General features: G+C 43.8%; 1 protein-coding gene across 5 annotated transcripts; it reads right to left on the bottom strand.

Moving 5' to 3' along the window:
- Window positions 1–903: 903 nt before the first annotated feature.
- Window positions 904–18,138, bottom strand: MPG (N-methylpurine DNA glycosylase). Of its 5 annotated transcripts, none has more exons than XM_065684024.1 (6): window positions 18,033–18,138; window positions 16,300–16,453; window positions 11,742–11,889; window positions 10,895–11,131; window positions 7,299–7,503; window positions 904–1,418 (listed from the first exon to the last, which is right to left on the bottom strand). In XM_065684024.1, the coding sequence occupies exons 4-6, from the start codon at window positions 11,114–11,116 to the stop codon at window positions 1,000–1,002; spliced, it is 846 nt and encodes a 281-aa protein (XP_065540096.1). In that variant the 5' UTR covers window positions 11,117–11,131; window positions 11,742–11,889; window positions 16,300–16,453; window positions 18,033–18,138; the 3' UTR covers window positions 904–999. The 5 variants fall into 5 exon arrangements, with proteins under 5 accessions (XP_065540096.1, XP_065540100.1, XP_065540099.1 ...); XM_065684028.1 differs by having other exon boundaries at window positions 10,895–11,120; XM_065684027.1 differs by having other exon boundaries at window positions 16,300–16,447; window positions 18,033–18,135.
- Between the last annotated feature and the right edge of the window lie 2,462 nt (window positions 18,139–20,600).

The following is a 20,600-nucleotide window of genomic DNA, read 5'->3' as shown; positions in this document are numbered from 1 at the left end:
AGTCCCATCAGTGAGTCTTCCCCTGCAGCTGCAAGAGGGATGTTACAGAAGAGCAAAAGCAATATCCAGCCTAGAAAATCAGATCAACCAGCCCCCAGCAACTGCATCTCAGGGTGACCAATCAGCATGACAAGGGCTCTTCAGAAGGCACCAAACAAGGTATTTTTCATGTGATGGGACAAGGGTTTTGAAAATCTTGCCTGTGAATTCCAAGGTGAAGGAGGGGGGGATGTAGGAGTGACCCTGTCACCCCTCAACTTCCCAGTGTGGCTGCAGGTTCTGCGCTGAATCGTAGAGGTTTTCCTCCCCCTGCACCTCATGGCAGGCTAAAGTAGTGATGCTTTCTGTGTTGTGGTTCACACAGGTGTAAGTTTTCCATTGAAATGTTTTCAAAAGCATCTGGGAGAACAAACAAAACCCATTCTTGTTCTCTAGGCTGGATGTTATAGACTGGTATAGGTCCGAATGGGTTGTTGGAGGTCTTTTGTCCAAAACTCTACTCAGAGAAAATGTGCTAGGTCACTCAGGAGCTTGTCTGGTGGAGGTTCAAATGTCCCACAGCTCCTCTGGGCCCCTGTTCCAGTGTTTGCCCACTCTCATGGTGAATTTTTTTCCATACAGCTAATGAGAATTTCCTGTTTTCTGGCTTGTGCCCATTGCCCTTCACCCTGTCTGACAAAAGCCTGGCTCTCTCTTCTCTACACCCTCTCACTAGGCAGTTGTAGACAACAGTAAGATCCCTCCTTTACCTCCTCTCCTCCCAGCTCTTTTGCCACTCATCCACCTTAATTAAGCAGTTAATTGGCACAAGAGAAAGTGGCCTTTGACATCTCAAACCCACCTCAGTTCTGGCTGGCTGACATAGGCCAGCCTGCCACACACATAAAATTCCACCTTGCCCCATTCATTGTAATGAAGTATATTTATTGCTTAAAAACCTCCAGGCAACTCTGTCAGCCATAGCTGCTGCCACAACACAGCTATAATACAGAGCACAGCTCAAGTCCTGCTTGGTGGCACACTTGCAAGACAAGCAAGCTGTCCCATTGCTGCCATCTCTCTCTCCATTTTCTTGTCTACAACACTCACGAATCTGTTTCCTTGTAAATAAAACCTGAGGGGTTTCTGTGTCCACTCTCCCCTGTTGCCAATACCAATCCTTGTTGTGGCTACCACGTCGTGCTCCCCTGGTAGGTCAGGTCCAGGTATCATCCAGATGGCAGCATCTTGTGCCAGGTCCCTTTGGTCAAAAGTCTTATCAATCCCAAATGCCTGGCAGAGCTTGGAGGGCCCATTACACAGCTGCCAGTCCTTCAGCAGCTTTGTGGGTCCTTTCCTTGAAGCACTGCGCATCTCTCTCATCGCATCTAATCCCTGCAGAGGTTCCAAAGAGCGAAGCAATACTGCAGCCCCTTCCCCTGTGTGGAACAAGAACCATGTGTCAGTACAGTGTTGTTAAGAACATCTCAGCTTTCAGCCCCATGGGCAGCAGGAGCACTTCAGCTCTTGAGCCCGCAGCTCAGCCTGATGGAGCAGGGAACTGCCTGCAGCACTCAACTGCAGGGTCTGTCCTTCCATTGGGCAGCTTCACATCAAGCACCAGGCTCTGGAGTTAGCACTCTCCCCCACCTCTTCTGAATGTCCAGTTCCCATAGCTCTGTGTCCTTTACTCATGAGTGCTTGCTTGCTCTTCCCCAACCCCACTTCTCGAAGTTACTAAGTTTAGCTGCTGCTCCAAGGCTTGCCAGAGGGCAAGAGGTGTTCTTATGTCAGCACAATGTTCAGGAAAAATACACATATGGTTCAGTTTTGGCACAGCTATCCAAAGCTGCTCCCAGACCCAGTGGATTTATAATAAACTCTGATTACAAGAACTCCACTAAAAAAGGAGAGGGGAACGGGTTTGGATGCTGCCAGCAGAAAGAGGCAGCTTGCAGAGATAGACTGGACAAAGAGAAACCTGTGAAGGAGCTGCAGGCACTGGGAGCAGCCACTGTATGTGCATGCCCTCGCTGCAGGTGTTCCCAATTCAAACATCCTCATGGAGAGATGACCATGACTTTGGGTAACTGCATAGCCATGACTAAGAGCGAGCCGAACACCTGTGCCAAGGAAGTTCGCGCAAGATGGGAACCTGTGGCAGGATGGGGCTACAGAGTCTGGCTGTGGGATGCGTGGCTCTGAAAGCATCACTTCAGCAGAGAAGCCCTTTCTGTGACAAGAAGTGAAGAAAACTGACAGGTTCTCTTCTCAAAGGTGGTTCGCTGCCCTATCAGGAGTCTTAGGAAACTCCAGCCCCTACCAGCTGCCCTCCCTGATTTTGGTGACAGTGAAGGAAACATGCAGCTCTGAGCACAGACATTCCCCTGCTTTAAGCATCTTCAGTCTAAGTGGGACATAAGCACTTCCTTCGTGTTTTCCACTGGACATCAAGGAAGGTCTTCTCATGACCTGGAGTGGGCGAGGAGAGCAGCTGGCACAGCGGCCTGAGCACTGCCCCACACAGCACCTTTGTGCTGGGGCCACCCACATTCCTGCCAGCATCTGCATGCTCCATGATACTGCTCTGAACAATTCCCTCTCCAGTCTCAAACATCTGGAGATGTGCTCAGGCCTGGCAAGAGCTTTTTTTGTAGGCACTGACAGATCCTAAGGACTGCGATTTCCAAAACCAGAATCCTTCATGGTTTGTACAACTCCCACAATAAATTACGCTTCTGGGCTCCCAGCTGAGCCTGTCGACTGAGGACCTGATTCCCGGCTTTGTGAGGTGTGTCTATTGCCCCAAACCTGCTCCAAGCCCCCGCTGCCCTCAGTACATCTCAGTGAAGTCAACAGACTTCTTTCCAACAGCTGTCAGCAGTCTGTTCCCAGGCACTCCATTCTCTGAGGAAGGGGACTGATGCTAATCTGGCAGCCAAAAGCTGCTTCCCTGTTCTGTAGTGATTTAGAGCTCAAAGGTCACTTTAGATTTTTAAGAACATGCTCCATGTCCTAATTCTGCTTTTCATCCATGCATAAAGAAACATCCTTCGCATCAGGATGCTGCCTCACTTGCCAGGAACAACTGTGGGATTCTGAGCAATCCCTTAATTACTGTACTTGCTTTCATCCCTCACAAATGCAAGTGGAAACCGTGGTTACACTTGAATTGAACTGCGGCCTTGGGAGTGCACGTGAAGAGAGACAAGCACTCAGAGAAACTGCAGGTGCTCCCAGAGCCCCGGCAGGGGATACACGGCATTTCTGACTCTGCATTTCCACCAGATAGTTTTTGCACTCTCTATTTGCAACACAGACACCATGCTCTGCCCAGAGCCAGCAGTCCCTGAACGTGGCAGCAACACCACAAGAGCTTTGGGTAGATGTGGAAATAGCAGACAAGTGTGCGGGGATGCCATGATGAGCTACTGCTTTCTCTGCCCCCATCCGTCCCCACGCCCCCAGGCTCATATTCGGGTCCTTCTAAGCATATTTGCACATCAGAAGTTTTATTTTAACTACCAAAGAACAGCTTCCTTCTGACTCAACTCCTGCCTGCCAGAATCCTTCAGCTGTCTCCCTCCCTCCCACAGCCTGCAGCAGTTTGCTCTCAGGGGTTATCTGGCTTCAGCATCTGCCTGACATGGATACGGCCGCTGACACGCCATCAGCAGCAGTGCCGGTCCAGAGATGCAGAGTATCTACCACCCATGCTGAAGAGTCACTCCATATAATGAGTAGCATTCAGAGCTAAAAGCTGGGATCTAACAACAATGCAGAGGCAAATTCTCTCCCTGAGCAGCTAGAAATCATAAACTGATAGGGAAGTCTCACACCCCCACAGCGCAGCTTGCTGCTGCTTCCCTGGACTGGCTCCAGCTCCCACTCTTGGAAACAACTTCTGGCCACTGGAAGGAAGAAAGTTTTTTCTCCATCCATCTGACTCTTGCTGCTCCCAAAACACTTCCTTCAAACTCCTAGTCTAAGATCTGCAAGACGGGGGAAGACCATGCAGTGTGACCCTGGGCCAGGGTAAAGCATCACTGGGATCTTGGTTTTACAAGCTGTTCATTCAGATCTGGCAGCAAAATGTATACCTTGGCAAATTCCAGAGAAACAGATCACAGCAAAGTCAGACTGTCATATAGGCCTCAGATCCTGGGCTGATTAAAGACCATAATGACTAAAGTCAGTGTTAAAACTGTTTTTAAAACAGAAGTCTGCTGCAGCAGTCCAATTCATGCTGCTTGCCTGGTCCCAGCAGCATGTGTCTGGGACTGCCCTGTGCAGTGTCTGTTCCAAGAAGGTAGGCACAGACAACAAGGACAGCGCAGCACTCTGATCTCTGTCCAGCCAAAGGGCAGCTGCGTCCATTAAGCTGGCAGCTCCAGATCAGCTCCATGGTCACTCAGTTCAAGAGTCAGAGAAGCAGCAGCACAGCAGTCGCTGCCAATACTGATGAGGTTATACTTGTTCTCTGAACTGCTTGCCTTCCTCCCACAAGGATCCTGTAATTTAAGCAGCAAAAGCACTTGCCTACACTTCAAACTAGATAGTTTAATCTAAGCCAGCTGAGAAGTTGTTTGTGATTATTACTCAGTGCTAACTTTACTAAACCACCTCAACCCATCCTAGATCTCAGTTAAATCTCTGTGCTTGCTCCAACAGTCTCTAGAAATCCATGCTTTGTTAAAAATCGGTGTACGACGGCATGAATATTTTGATGCAAGCCACCCGATGGCCAAACGGAAACATCTTTCAAGATCCATTTGGAAAATCTCTGTAACTGATTTCTCCTGAAATCAACCTCAGGTTTTCCTCACGTCATTCAGTATGAACTTTGCTAATATGCATCCAGGTCAAAACTGAAATGGCTTAAGACAGGGTCAATTTGTGTGTATGAAGACATCAGGAAACCTCCAAGATCTTTCCTTTTCCCCTCTTCACTACTCCACTTTGCTGTGGCAATGCCATACAGTATTCCCAGATGTAAACCCCAACTACTTGTATAAAGCAAGTTGCTCTGCTGTTATATGTGCATGTCTAGACTTGTTCTGCTCCGCCCCTCCATCTACAGAAACCTATAACAGAACTGGAAGAGATTCAGGGACAGGAAACCAGAATCAAAGTTATGGACTGGCTTTGGAGCAAAAGCCTATGGACAGAATAACTGAGTAAAAACCTTCAGCTTGGAAGACAGTTGAGGGGAAAATATGAAACATCCTAGGAGATCACAGGAGGCAGAAGATAATATATGGGAATAGATGTAACCATTCCATGTTCTCCTCTGTTTAACTCCTGGTGCTCTGCAACTTTGCACAGCCAAAATCCAAGAAAAGAGTGATGCAGCTCTGGGACTTCACTGGAGAAGCACCCTTTGAAAAGGAAAAGCATTTAGTGTTCTCTCAGTAATTTGTGTCTTTCCAAAGTGACACCTTCAGAAATAACATGTTCATGTTCCTTTTATAGTTTCCTGGTCAGTGACTCAGGTTTTCACAGCATTCCCAGGGAATTCATGCTGTAAGAGCATGATCTGTGCTACTAAGAAGGACCAAGCTATGCCACAAGGTTTTTTGATTTTGCCAGTGTTTCCATGTGTTTTGTGCACAGCCACTGCCAGGTTCAAAACAAAGTTTCCAAGATCTGTCCCATATCCAAAGAATTAAACGCTTTTGCCTTCGACCCAGGTTCGTAAGAGCCACCACAAAAGACAAATTTCTCACACTAAATGACGGGACAGACTTCTTCTCCGCCTATACTAGGTGAGAAAAGCATCTTGTGTACAATTCCTCCCCAGATTCTTTCTCTCAACACATCTGCACATGGGCAAATACACTGAAGGAGTACAGTCTGCTTATGTAGATGCATCTATGACAGACAGCACGCACAGCCATGCTGTTTACCTCAGTGTGTTCCTGACAAAGCTGGTAGTGACAGCTGTGCTTGGTGTCAACATAGCTGCGTGTCTGGCAGGCTAATGGAGAATAAGTTTATAACAGAAAAGTCCCAACTAAATCCTTCACAACAGCGAGCTCTAACTGATTTGCTAGAAAGCTAAACACAGGTATGTAAGAGAAATATTCCCAGAGTATAAATTTCAAATAATTTTTTTTAGAATTCGAGGGCTAAGCATCTTTTTTTTAATAAAAATTATTATTCCTAGTATTTCAAGTACTAAGAGACCCATCCTGAATAACAAACCATTCTGCTTTCATTATCTGAACAGATTTGGCAGGGACAATGTAATGAAAACCACATGTGTTCATCCACCAGACTCCAGACCTCCATTTAGGAAGACAGGCTCTTCCCCCACACTGTAACCTGGCCCTGTGTTTCTGCGTGGCTCCTGTCCAAAGCCAAAACCTGAGGATTAACGGTTACATTTGCCTTCCACTTCAGAATACATGAGCAGTGGGTTTTCTTACGCTGTATCTTTGAAATGGCAAAAAAAGAAAAGAAATTACTGTTGGATTTTTTTCCTAACAACACGAGTATTTATCTAAGAAATACCTGCCACTGTTTTACAGCATCCCATTAATGAGTAACTTTATTGCAAGGCAAACACTGTCATTCTTACAGGAAAGAAAAAAACCCCAAGTTTTAGAAGCAACACTTGCATGTTAACAGAGGCTGAGGAAGGAGTCTCAGTAAGTTCTAAAATAATTTGATTAGGGGTTGATTATATTGAGAATAATAAAAGATGGCAGATTCTGTAACAGTCTGGGTATTTTGATTTTTTGTTTAAAAAAACAACAAAGCAGCAAAAACATTCCTACACTGACTCTCTGCTTAAGCTTAGGACATCTCAGACCTCTTTGTTTTCCCCAGCTTCTGAAGATAAATGTAGGAGACAGAAGAGTTTCTTATCATGATAACAGACACCAAGATTTAGGCTGTCATTAAGACTTAAAATTCTGTATCACCACTTTCAAGGCGCAGAGTTCACTCAACCACCCGATTGAGGCAGCAGCCCAGGTCATTGAAACTGAAAGCTCCATCCTGTCAAGATTCTCCTCCAGACCTTGCTGTCTTTCTGGGCCTGAACAGCTCACAGCTGGGACCAAAACCCCACCAGGCTAGTTGCTGTGCAGCTGGAGATGGGCCCTGCTTGTAATATCCAAAGCTAATACACTGTCTGTCCACAGTTACATGCTGTTCCCAAAAGCAAAACCTAGGTCCTAAGGGAAGAAGATGACAGCAAATCCCTGATTTCACAGAGCCCATAAGGAGCTCACAAGTGACAGCAACATGGCAGATGTAGCTTGAAATATCAACCCTATGCTGTAGGTACTAAAACTCTTTCAGCCTCAACTTACCTTGACTGGAAACGTTCACACAGAAATGAATCCCATAGATCTGATACACGTACAGAGTTCCTGGTTTCATGAACATTGCTGCATTCCGTTGTGTCTGCTTCCCACCTTTCGAGTGGGAAGCTTCATCTTCCCCACCCAGATAAGCTTCTGTTTCAACAATCCTCCCCCAGAGTTCTCTGCCATCAGGAAGTTTGCGAACTAAAATCTGAAAGAGAGGTCAGAGTGCATCAGTTAGCAACCCTCTGTGCAAAACAACCAGAGTACACAAGCTGGGGAAACAAAGAAATTGGAAAAAAAGGACTTGATAGTACTGCATCCTTTCCTCTCCAGCAAGCAGCTAAGTCTGTAAGCTAACAGTTTCTGCTGGCCAGGCCGCAGCCCAGTACAAGAAGTTCCTACCTGTCATTAACTCCATGAAATGCCTGGAGTGTCTAGATGTGGCAGTATCATAAAGAATCAGTTTATGATCCTATATACAGTAAAGCCCACAGAGTTGATTTGTGGTTATTTTGGTTATTTTCTCTATTCTCCACTGCAATCCACCAGGTTTAAGGCAAAAAAGCACCACCAGTATCAGTCGTGAAGCATCATGAATATATTCTTTAGATCAGGAGAAACATGAGAGTAGCACAATTAAATAACTGCTATGATTAGATTGTCTCTGTCAACATAGATGGTTCAAACAAGTCCTACTCCCTAACCACAGAGATAATCACGACCAGAGTGAGTACTGATGCTATTTCTGTATTTTCTGCACCGCGGAGAGGGGCAGTGCGGGAGAGCTGGGAATTGGCTTCAGGCAGACAACAGCTCCTTGTTATTACAGTGTGTTCCTTGCTGCTGGTACCTCCTTAAATAAAACAAAGCAGATGGAGGGTAAAAACCGTGACATTGAAAATATTCTCTGTGAAAAGAAAACAATCACTAAACTTCATACAAAGGTTTTTGTGGTTTGACCTGATTTCTAAACTTCTTATTTTACTTGTGTTTCAGAAATTCTGCAGTATAGTCTAATTTAGGCAACAGCTATCAGTTTCATTCTACTATATTCAGCACTTCCATATTGGAAAACCAGCCATTGAAAAAAAATGACTTTCAAGAAACAAAGCTCAATTCCTAACAGATGTCTGTGCTGGATTGCTAATGCAATTACTGACCAGATCCAGTATGGATGCTCCAGCAGTCAGTCTCAAATGCTGCCGCTCTGGTCTCTCACCATTTCCCTACAGCACTTCTCATATTGTTGAAAATAATCAGTTTATTATTTTTATGAAAAATGCACTGGTGTTTTGCAATTGCCTGTAAACACGCCAAAAGCACACCCATGTGGCCACACTGCTCTTTCACTGTGATGAAATACAGTGGTTAAGTTACGATTTTGAAAGCATTCAGGCATTTCCCTGAGTCTTCAGACACACCAAATATTCACAGTTAAAGAATGGTGATCATTCACAATACTTCACAGTAAACTATTTTATGGAGGCTTTTATTTCACACTGAGGATGTATCTTGCTGTTATGACAGTTTGTTTTGAGAGGCCATTTCCTGCATATATGTTTTGATTTAGTTTTTTTGTTCCCAAGAACTGAAGTATCACATTTAAAGTTAAGCAATATTACTGTATCAGGCACCTCCAAAATTTGGGAGAATTAAGATAACAAAACACTAAAATACCATTATTGTTTAAATTCTAAGAAAATGAGAGAATAGAATCGGTAATGGGAGACTGGGGGTTATACTTTAAGAAAATCTAAAATTAAGATAGAAATTGCCTGGCACGTAATTCTAGGCCTAAGTAGGAAAAATACAGAATTAGCACTAAAATATCTGCCCAGGGTAACTCCATGGCATAAGGGTGTCAGAGTCATTAAGATGACAAAAAAGGCATCAGTACTGGGAGACCTCAGGTATCCTCATATAGACCAAGTAAATATCACAGTAGGACAGGACACAAACGATGGTTTTTCGGACAGCATCAAATGCTTTACAGAGTGAGCAATTGGGGATCTCACAAAAGAAGACTAAACTCTCAAACTTATCCAGAGCAAAATGCAAAGTCTTTTCCAAAGACTTATCCCCGAAAACAACTTTTGTCATGACCATGAAGTTCAGTGTCCTTCCACAAGCATCAAGGTCCAAAAATAATCTGTCAGAATTCTGCTTACCAGCAAAAAGGGGAAATTACGTAAAGTGAGGAAACTTGTTAGGAAGAACTTGGAAGAGGCAGCCAAAGGTCAAAGCTGGAAAGGCAGACCTCTAGCAGGATGTCTATAAAGATAGCAAACACACATGACGTATCAGAGAGAGGTTAAGACAGACCAAAAAACCCCAGCTGGGTTAAAAAGCAGAGCAAAGACATCAATTACAAGCAAGACAATATCCTTAGAAAATAAAATAAAGCGCTAGACACAGCAAGACAGGCCAAACCCAACAGTTTGTGGAACAAATTCCTAGAGTTATCTAAACCAATGAGAACCCAGAGGGTCTGTTCACACTACCGACAATAAAGGTATAAAAAAAAAAAGACTCAAGAGAAGATAAGACCAGAACAGCGAAACTAAAAACACATTTTGCAATTGTATTTAGGAAGTCCCAGACTGGAAAATTTTGTAGGGAAAACACTGGAGGAATTCCCTCTCATGAAAACAGTAGGAAAGTTTTTTGAAGGACTCATTAAGCAGAAGGGAGACGTTTCATCTCCCCTGCTCTCATTTCCAAAGGCTTTCAACAAGTTGAGAGATTCCTCAAAGTTTCTAGAATGGGATACGGGAGAAAGTCCTTTCATGAACCAGTAACGTCTTTAAAACTCAGAAACAGAAGATAGGAACAACAGGTTTTGGAGTGAAGATTGTTTAACTGTGGGACTGTAGAGTCCTAAACATCTCCACACTCAGGGCTGTGCTGCCTCACATGGTTGTATTAACCTCAGAGAAGTGATCATCAGAGAGTTCACCATGTGTACTGACAATGCCGAGCTACTCAGAACAGCAGAAGTGAAAGCAGGTAGTATGAGAGACAACTTTCAAAGCATACAGGGCAGCAGGAAAGAAAGTACCAAGCAGTCTGCTGAACTTGCAGATAAGAATGAAATACTCAAGTACACTATGACAGTGGATACTGGTCTAGAAAGGCCGAGGACCTGCCATGCTATTAGCATCACAAGATAGTAAAAGGGAGGCAGAGAAAGAGATGCTGCTGACTGCAGAGCATTACTTTACACTGAGCTAAGGAAGAGCCAAAAACAAATAAAGGAATACTTGAAAGGAAAATAATGGGTCCGAAACAACCTTCAAACCATAAACAGCAAAGTACATTTCAGTAAACCAGAAAAAAAGGGAGAAAAAATCCACAGAAACTAATTTTGAAATGCAACAGTAAATGAAACCTGTAAAATTACTCCTCTGACTCCATCCAAAATAGACTGGGCTACTAGTCTTTAAATTCCACTGCATTTAACAAGAGAAGGAATGAGAGCTGTATTCCCAAAATAGCAAAGTCTTGTAGTCAAATGACGGAAAAAGAATTTTATCCTGTGTTACACTAAGTTATTAGCTAGCACATGCTCCAATACAGTAATCCCAGCGTTGGTGTCTTACCTGTCCCAGAAAGGACTTGGCCAGGCTAATGCAGGGCTGGTTGAAAAAATCTGCTTCTAGATGGGAAGAATTTTTTTTCTCTGCTGCAAAATATTTGCTGCTTTTTGGAGAAGAATCACCATCAGCTTTAGTGTTCAGGTTCCCCAAGGCATCAAAGGAAGGGAAGCTGGAGTCACTCTGGAGAGCACTTAACTGAGCCAACAGCTTTCGTTTCCTTGGCATAGTTCTAGAAAATTGCTATAGTAAGGAACATAAAGCTTATTTAAAAGTAACTAATTTCCACAAACGTATCTTTACACATCTCTCCACAGCAATGCATCTGAAAGCTATAGCTCATTGGACAACCTAGGGAAACTACGGAAGCAGGTGACAGATTTAGCTGTGTCTACATCAGGTTAGGCAAATATTGGGACCTACTGATAAGCAAACAGAAAACTGCTGTTTGAGTATTCATCTTTGAAGGACTGCAGATAAAAAGCAACTCTGCTCCACTTAGCAGTAAAAATAAGTCGGCTAACTGTTAGGTTAGGAAATTCAGAAACTGAAAACAAGGATGAACCAATACTAAGTACTTTTTACCTACAACTAATGTAATCTGTTAGACAGCAAAAAAATAGGAAACAACCACCTCAAAAATTGTGCAGACCTATGAAGTCCACAAAATCATGTATCAGTCATTTTAAGCAGTAACATAGCTGGAGTAGAATCTAAAACTCCACAAGACACGGAACATTTGAATTGGGAGATGCCCTATTTACAGTCATGGTGACAAACTTGTTCATCATGCTGTAGAAATGTCTCTTTTAGAACCTCCACAAACAGAAATTAAGCTTTAAATTCAGCCTACCAGAAAGATGAAGAGTAGTCTGTTCCAGTCAACAGCGTGTACCTGAGGAAACCACGTAACCTGCAGTTGTTCTTCTAGGTTTGTCACCAGTTTACTATGCAAACTTCAAAAAGTTAATGTTTCTTTTTCTGTGCCACAGTCTTTATACCTGTCGAACAGGAACAGACATTTATTCACTGTATAAAGTACTCTGAAATAGACCAAGAGATTTTGGAGCTGGAGATGATGATACAAACAGTGCCTCATTAGCTCAAACTCAAGAACAATTTGCAGTTTTCTATTTGTCTAGCAAAAGATCATCCCCCAGCTCGGGTGTTGCTGGATATGCTCTTTACTTTTCTTATACAAAAGGTTATGAAACCAATAGGGAATGCACTTTTCCTATACTGAATACACAAAAAAGCTGAAACTAAGCTTTTAGAATTCCCCCACTGGCACTAGATTTGGAAAGTGACTCTTACAAGAGAATACAAAGACACCAGGTTTTAGAAGATGCCTCATCAGTTCTGAAATTCAATCACATGTAGATATATGGGAAAAAAGTAAAGGTTGAACATCATGCACAATTAGAAATGGAGAAAGAATGCTACATACAGCTGAACCTGCAAGGGAAGTATATACATAGTTACGTAGCTGTTAGCACTCATTTTTCACCAGATCAACAATTTTAAAAATTATTACAAAAACTTTCACCATCAAAACCAATCTTTATCTTGTTCTGATGTTTTTCACAAAGCTCACTCCACCAGCAATACTTTCCTTGAACTACACTGAAACAAATTCAGCATTGCCACACTCAGGATCCCCAGTGCCAATTCCAGTGTTACACTTCACTTCAAAAGAATCCAGACATAAACATATAAAAATAGGCAGCAAAAAAACCCAATCACATAGGCACGACTGGCAGAGAGATGGCATGTTTTTTTCTAAACATCTGTTTCTTTACTGCATTAATTCAGTAATGTCAGAGACTTGCCACAGAATGGCCAGCTCTGTGCCAGGTATTCTGCTCTGAACTGTGCTTTCACCTGGTGGGAATTCTTAAAGGTTTTGTCCTAAGTCACCAGCCTGACTCAGACAGAATTGCCTGGTGGCCTTTGCAAACCAGAGCCCTGCCTAAGAAAAAGGGTGCAAATAGGAAAAAAGTTGCAGGAAGGCAGGGATGGGGGAGGAACACTTCTCTGTATCAGACTGACCCTCTAAAAGACCCGTTCGAGGGAATCCTTCACACTGAAGACACTACCTCCAGACTTCTCTGACAGTATTAACTAGAACTTCCAGTTCATCAGCGGCACATAAAGACACGCTGAAAACATGGCCAATTTGAGTGGAGCATTAACTCATTTGGTAATTTGTGCTCTTATGGAATGTGACATCAGAAACAGGACTCAAGTTGCCTGACACTGACTGCATTTCCAATTAAGTAATTCTTAAAAGCTGCAGGTGCTCTCATGTAAATGTTATACTGGCAGCCTTAGGGTACCTGTGATTTCATTGCTATAGGCTGATCCTAGACAGATCTCAGCATCTTCAACTCTCATTAGAAACAGCAGTAGGAAACTGCCTTATAGTCATGAGAAATGGGTCACATACAGAAATGTGACTGCTTTAAAAGCAAAAACATGGAATAAGGGGACTGCAGTAGAAAAAGAACAGTCTACCCTTTGTCTCCCTGCTTGTTCATACCAAAATATGAAACAAAACTCTATGCCTGAAAGCCTATCCACACTTCCTAAAAAGGATGCTTCTTGTATATACAAATCCTTCTTACCTATGAAAAAGCACGCTGTAGAAGACAGTACATGTAAGGTGCCCAAGCCTTATGTATTTGGGAAGAAGAGACATGATCTCTTCATGTGGAAATCCACAGACAAAACTCTGCAGCTTCATTTCTATGCAGATTTTCTTGCTTGGATAGTAAACAAATTCTACTTCTGTGCCTCGAACAGGAACCAGGTGTGGGTTTAATCGCTTTTTTACTAATCCTGTTGTAACCAAACTAGATACAAGTTGTTAAGCACATGTGTGCGCATGCACAAAAAAATGTATGGAAGTCAGAAAAGGCAGATCAAGAGCTGAATATGTCTGCACAAGTGCCTGAAGTGTTCAGGACTGCTGGGGTAGTCCCAGGCAAGTGTTCAGGGACCCTGAAAGCCAGAATCAGAGAGACACTGAAAATCCATGTAAAATGCAACTCCGCAGCAGATACACCCTGTAGCCAAGGCACAACAGAGTCTACACAGGCTCCTTTAATACTTCTAGTAAGACTGTGTTTGTAGGTATTTCCTTGTGTACTTAATGAGCTTTCACTAAAAGGTGGCAAGAAAAAAAAATCCCACCTGTAATTTGCATGTACTTTTGGCTCACAGGTCCAGATACCTGCACCTGGGAAGTTTTCCTCACACACATATATCTCCTGATAGCATGATGAAGAAATATACGTAAGAACACATTGCCAGTTCTGGAGAGGCAGTTCCTCATACTAATTCCCAGTTGTACAGATCATACGTGCAAATGTATGAATGGTCAATGCTGGTCAGACCAAAGGATGCCTCTCTATCCTGCTCTCCAGCACAGGGCAGAATCAGTAGCTAATGGAACAACAAAATAAGCATGCAGTGATTCCCCAACACATCCTCCACATCTCTCAGCCAGGACCCTCTGAACCAGGCAGTCCTTGTGTACTTTGTGAGCTTATGCAGTCTTCCTTGAGCCTGTGTAAAACTATCAAACTGAGACTTTATCGATGAAGAAAACTTCACAGAATTAGTTATTATGGCTCAAAAAACTCAACTCATTTTGTGTGTGAAATCAGGACTGCTCTCCACCCACATGAATCAGTTTATATTTGCAATTCATCTTCCTCAGCCCTGTTCTACCTTATATAACGTAAAGCCAGCTCACATCCTCTTTCCTATCTTTGCACCGTTTATGACAGGGAACTCTCTTATTATGTCAAGGGCTGCTCAGGTGAGGGCTCCTGTTTAAAAGCTTCCTGCAATCTGAGTACAGACTGTAAGCCAGACCTCTCACCATGCTTATTTAGACATTTACGGCATGACTTTCCATTACAAAAGCCACACTGGCTTTTCTCCCACCATACAATATTTATGCAGGTGTCCAATACTTTTACCTTGCTGTATTTTCTACTAATTCAAACATCTAGGCCTGCAGTCCACAGATATCCCCTAGAACTCTCTTTAAAAAGTAGTGATACATCTGCTGCCGAGACCATCATTAGCAGCACCTTCCCTAAAGGCTTCATCTGGTTTGGCAAGTTCTTCCTCACCACTGTCTAGTAATTCCATAACCTCTTACACAGACACTTCATTTTAAGCCAGATTCCTGAATTCTCAGCAAAAAGGATTTCCAGCCACCTTTCCTGTCTAGTCTAACCTATTAGCAACCAGAAGTAAGTTCAGTCCTGGAAAACAGTGCAGAGTGCTGGAGAAGCAGGCAAAAAAAAACCAACTTGAAAAAAAGAGTGCAGGTGGGAGCTAATATACCATAACCATAAATACTCAAGTCAATCTCTCCCCCGACAGACTTGGACACTATGTGCAATTCTACTAATATCTCAAAAGTGTGACAAAAATAATGCTTTTATTCACCTTACTGAGTGCTTGTAAGTACATTACAAGTACTGTAATGCTTGTACATACTGGGGATGTAATTTCCTGCAAGATGTCCTTCCAGTTCCAGTCCTCGCTCCTACTGCCTGCTAGACATCTTGAGCTTTTTGGAATGGACCTTACCCATTCTTTTGTAAAGAACAAGGAACATAACAACGAGGGAGAGTGATGGAAAGTCATGAAAAACCCAAAAAGCCTTCACAGCAAAATTATGCTCCATTTTGGTTGATTCTCTTACATCATTTTCTTTTGTTCTGTTTCCCCCCACCAACATTTTAGCTGCTATTTTTAACTGAGTGCCAAACATGCATATTAAATGAAAGCAAACAAATAAAATACTAACAATGGATGCTAGTTAGCTCAGCCTCCTGAGATTTGAGTTAATCAAGCCAGCATTTAACCAAGGCAGCATTTAGAGAAGCCACAAACACTGATCAGGAAATGGACGTATAGACTCAAAAACATCTGCAGTTCGTTTTTTTTCTTTCTATCTACATTATTTGTAGCAATGTACATTGTGTGTATTGAGCTAATCATTCAAGAGCTGTAAGGTGTATTTCTTCCTACCTCTGTGATGGCAGTGAGGACACTCCTGGTTTGTAGAAGATACTGAGAGAGCTATATAAGTGGATAAAAAACTAGTTGGACTCCAGTCTTAGGTACCCATCTTAAAAAATGACCCTAGAGAACACATTCCTTCCTCAAATCTTAATACTGCATGAGAAATAATTTAGTTTTGGCATGGGGGTTTGACTCAATGACCAAAGATGTTTCACCAAAGCCTTCATTAGTTCATTGACAAGAAGGAAAACTTGTGACTCATGCTCAAACATCTGAACAAGATCCACAAAGAGAGTTCCTGTTGAAGTACCAGTAACTTAAAGACTAAGAAGAAAAACATAAACAGCAAAGACATAAAGATTTACCTGAAAAAGGATGCTGGAGTTGCTCCCTCCATGAGCACTGAAGCAGAGGGTTCTCACACCTCTTCCTGAGAAGTCAGCCCTAGGCTCAGAGAAATAAACTGCTCCACATGCAACTGTACAAAGGACTGTGTGAAGTCCAATGAGAAGTCTTTAACTTAAAGAAAAAGAACAGTTAATTTCAGGCCAAGGTACTAAAAGAAAGGCCTCAGTACTCAAGATCTGCACAAAGAACCTGAGTGCTCCTAAAAAAACCATGTGGGGGGAATCCCAGCCACACTTTGAAATCAGTCATGAGAGGAGCTCCTAACAGCTAAGCTGTTGCTCAAGGCGATTAAATTGGGACTGACTCAATGCACAGCCTATGAGCCTCTCTCCTTAGTGAGAAAGTCTCTTTCTTCTAGAGGGAAGGCTTATCCTACATTTAGCAATTCAGGATTAATCTGTACGGTATACGCCTGTTACGAAGTATTGGTGTGCGCTTTGCATTGCATTACCAGACACCATGAAACAGTTATAGGAAGAAAACAGAACACTTCGACAGACAATGGTCTGCAGAGATACAAGTGTAAATGCAGGTGAAGAGAAATAACTGATATAATGTCCACCAGGAAAAGGGAGGACATTTCCAAAACACTGGAACAAAGCCTTCAGACCCTATATAAACAAAGAAGCATCTGAGGAGAGGCTAATTTCCCACACTTTGCCTAATACACTGTATGTAACAATAGTTTGCAAATGGCAAGTGAGACAACACTTCTGATGGCATAACAGAGAAACAAAAGCAAAAGTCTCTTCTATAAAAAGATGCTTCCAGGAAACCACCAAATTGCTGATGATTATAGAGGCTGTGAAAATCTGCATCAGACACTGATTTGAACCAGCGGAGCACAAAGCTGCTCCTGTTATGCCACAGTAGCCTTGTTTCTAACCTGAACATCTTACTTAGGTTTGCAGCACATTTCTGGGGACTGGGTACTTTTCCTCCTTATAGGGCCCAAACCGTACCACTTCTGTTACACATCTGTACAGCAGCTGCTCTTGGAGCACGCAACTGTGAAATCACTCTTCCCCAAAATCTCTAGAGCAGGTATTACCAATTTCATTATCTGTTTACTTAATCACATGCAAAAATGCCAAAGCAAGCTCTCTGCAGAAGAGACACGAGAGCGAGCAGGACACAGCACAACCTTACTCAAACCGCAGTTTTACACCTTATCTACCCAGGGGATCACAACCTTCAGTCCCCACATCCGAAATGTATTCAGAAAACCGGGTTATTACCTTTCCCTTAGCATTGATTGCATAGCCTTTGTAGTACCTTTAGCTCGTAACATACATAAAATACATGGGTTTACAGTGTTAGAAGGGGTCACTTCCATACGCAGGTGTGTACCACAGGAGTAACTAGCACCGATAGCTACAAAGGCAACGCAGGACCCCTCACAGCTCTTCCTGCTAGATACACGGGAAGCGTTTATGGATCTTGCAGTGAAACCTTTGTACGCAAACCCCGGTTACGGCGGCACCAAGTGCAGCCCACAAGCGCATCACTATTAAGCAGAACAGCAGCTCGCGGTTTTAAAGGGAGCCAGGCCGCCGAGAGGCAGCGCCGGGCCCGGGCGGCGGCAGAGAACAGGGGCGGCCTTTCCGAGAGCGGCGGGCCGAGGCCTCGGAGCCCCCCGTCAGCAGCCGCCTCACCTCAGCCCGCCCAGGCCCGGACCCTGCACACGCACCTGCCGGGGCCTCCCCCGCCGCTGCCGGCCGCGGCCTGTAATGGCAGCAGGCGGGCCTTGGCCGGAAGCTCGGCGGCAGCCGGGAGCTGTCGTGTGGGGCGTGCCCGGCGCGGCGTGCGGGGAGGCGGGCCCGAGGCTAGAGGGGCGTCGGTAGAGCGGCGCTGCGGGGGGGGGGGGGGGAAGGTGGGGTTCTGGCCTGGCGCCTCGGCTGTAGATGGCGGTGGTCCGCAAGCAGAGTGATTTACAGCCGTGCCTCCGGGCGCGCATTGTGTCTCTCGGTTTCTGGACCACAGAAATCTGTACGACGCGATTGAGCGCTGTCTGGTTTTCAGCATCCACCCTCCCGCTCCGTGCTGTTTCATATTAATCCTGCTCAGAAAAATAAAGGGGTGAATATGGATTCTGGTGAATACGAATGGTCACAAGCCGGCTTTACAGAAAGCTGCATTAATTATTCCCTCAGTTCCCTGAGTAAGAAGTATCTGGCCTGGGGAAAAAGAACTTGGCTTCAGCTTTTAACCAGATGGAGCATGTGGTCAGAACGGGGTCGGAATACCATTTTCTTTACAACTTTGTGGAGACATGCAGTTAGGGCTGTTGATTCACAAACAAATGTTTGCACCAAGGGTACAAGTGAGTCTGATGGATTTATTCCCGTTAGTATAATAAAATACTGATTAACACCATTGAGGATGGCACCAGCCAGAAGCCAGCAATGCAGGGAAGGAGCACTTGGTGTCTACCCCGCTCATGAATTTGCTCGGATGAAGGATAAATTACTGACTGAAATTTTAGCAGCTCTGGAGGTGCGGATAAGTGTACAAGTGGCTAAGGGTGTTCTTATGGAGAGAAATGGGGACCGACACACCAGTGTGAGCTCAAATGTGAGTAAGCTGGATAAAAGCTTTGACATTCCTGTACACTCTGAATTGAAGCCAGAACTCCCAAATTTTTCTCCTCTGTTTAATAAGATGTAACAAAAATCCCCAAACCAACCATGAATGGAGCAAATTCAGAGCTTGTTACACAATAGTGATTTTTTTAGACTGTGAAGAAACAGCTAATGTACTTTGGAACCCAAAGCAACACCAAGAATGTGCTGAAAAGCCCTTAAATCATTGTTGTAAAGCATGGTAACACTGTAGCGGTGTACAATAAAGAAAGGGAAGGAAACATGCATATGTTTTAAAGTTATTGAAACTTCAGTTAGAGATCTCTGAATGAATTTTTAGTTAACATGGACAAAGATAGGCTCACAAGAGCTAGGATTCCCTGGAGAACGCTACCTGCTGGCTGCATAAATGCCTTTAGCTCCGTTCTGCAACCAGCCGTTTGTGTTATTAGCAAAGACAACAAGGGAAGTTGTTAGAAATCATTAACAATGTTGACTGAGTGTCTCTGAAAGAGCATCTTGGACTTCCTGACTTGCATGGTTCACGTCCCAGCTTTAATGTGGTGTTAATATAAGAGAGGAAGACCAAAAAAGTGCACTGAAAGGAAGATAACCAACCATCAAATGGCCTTTCAGCAAACCCTGAAGATTAAAGGAGAAACCAAGCAAGAATGAGAGATGTGGGAAGGATTTCCTGGGGTCAGACTAGTTCAGCTTGGCAGACTTTCTCCTGTGGGAGTCTGTAGGACAGCCACTGTCAGGAATGCTGGCTTCTTTGACAGCAGATCTATTTCATGCCCAAAGGAAGTATTTAAAGCTTTTAGCACCTGAGGAATGTGAATTGCTCCAAGCGACAGCTTAAGCCATGTTCTTCATTTGTCCAATAACTTTACTGTTACAGAATCAACACCTAAAATATCCTCCTGTAAAAGCTGTTTGGGAAGATCAAAGTTTCACAAAAACTGCACAAAAACTTTTCTCTTGTTATTTCTAATGTGAAAGGAGTGACTTGGAATCCGTGCTTAGGAAATCTGGCTTTTGGAGTCCCTGGGCTCTGTGGCACAATGCATGCATACAGTGCTCTGGGCTTTTCTTGGAGCAGAAACTGTGTTTGCAGAGTGGTTCCCTACGGCTTCCAGGATATACAGACTGCTGACTCTCCATCATTCTACGGTGAGGACAGCAGATCAGCATGGGAGCAGGAGAAAGCCAAAGGGGCAGATTCTCAACTTTTCTCTGGGTAAGAGAGCAAATCAAGCTTCAGTGGTATCTGCTGAAAGCCTCACCTGTCCAGCTAGACAGAGATGTGGAGCTCCCCACTGACAGCCATTGACCGGCCACTTCACATGGCCACGCTGCTCTTGCCAACATTTCCAAGACAGCTGCAGTGTTTCATGAGCCAACTACTGAAGAATTCCCGGGATGAAAGTGCTCCAAACAGCACAGGGTTTTATGACATCCACTCCTGGCCTCTCCTGACATCCAGTCTTGGCTGCTGTTTCCTACTTATCCTCAACTGTGGGTGTCTTATTTGGAGCTATTTACAGTCAGCGTCTGTTGGAGGTGCACACAAGCCTCAAATTAGTACCAGAACTAACCAGCTACTAGAAGAGAGAGGTGCTCACAGCTGCTTTGGGATCTCCCCCACCCAAGCTGAGCCACAGATCAAATGTCTA

The sequence above is a fragment of the Lathamus discolor genome, chromosome 6 (genome assembly GCF_037157495.1).
Source record: "Lathamus discolor isolate bLatDis1 chromosome 6, bLatDis1.hap1, whole genome shotgun sequence".
NCBI lineage: Eukaryota > Metazoa > Chordata > Aves > Psittaciformes > Psittacidae > Lathamus > Lathamus discolor.
Note: the sequence above shows the minus strand (reverse complement) of the source record. Positions and strands in the feature narration are given on the sequence as shown.

What these genes read in the sequence shown, in the direction of transcription:
- MPG (XM_065684024.1), bottom strand. Translation starts at nt 11,116, where the DNA reads ATGCCAAGGAAACGAAAGCTGTTGGCTCAGTTAAGTGCTCTCCAGAGT. An exon ending in CCAAGTCCTTTCTGGGACAG is followed by an intron (nt 7,504 to 10,894) that starts GTAAGACACCAA and finishes CCTCTCTTTCAG; the next exon opens with ATTTTAGTTCGCAAACTTCC. An exon ending in TGTGAACGTTTCCAGTCAAG is followed by an intron (nt 1,419 to 7,298) that starts GTAAGTTGAGGC and finishes TGTTCCACACAG; the next exon opens with GGGAAGGGGCTGCAGTATTG.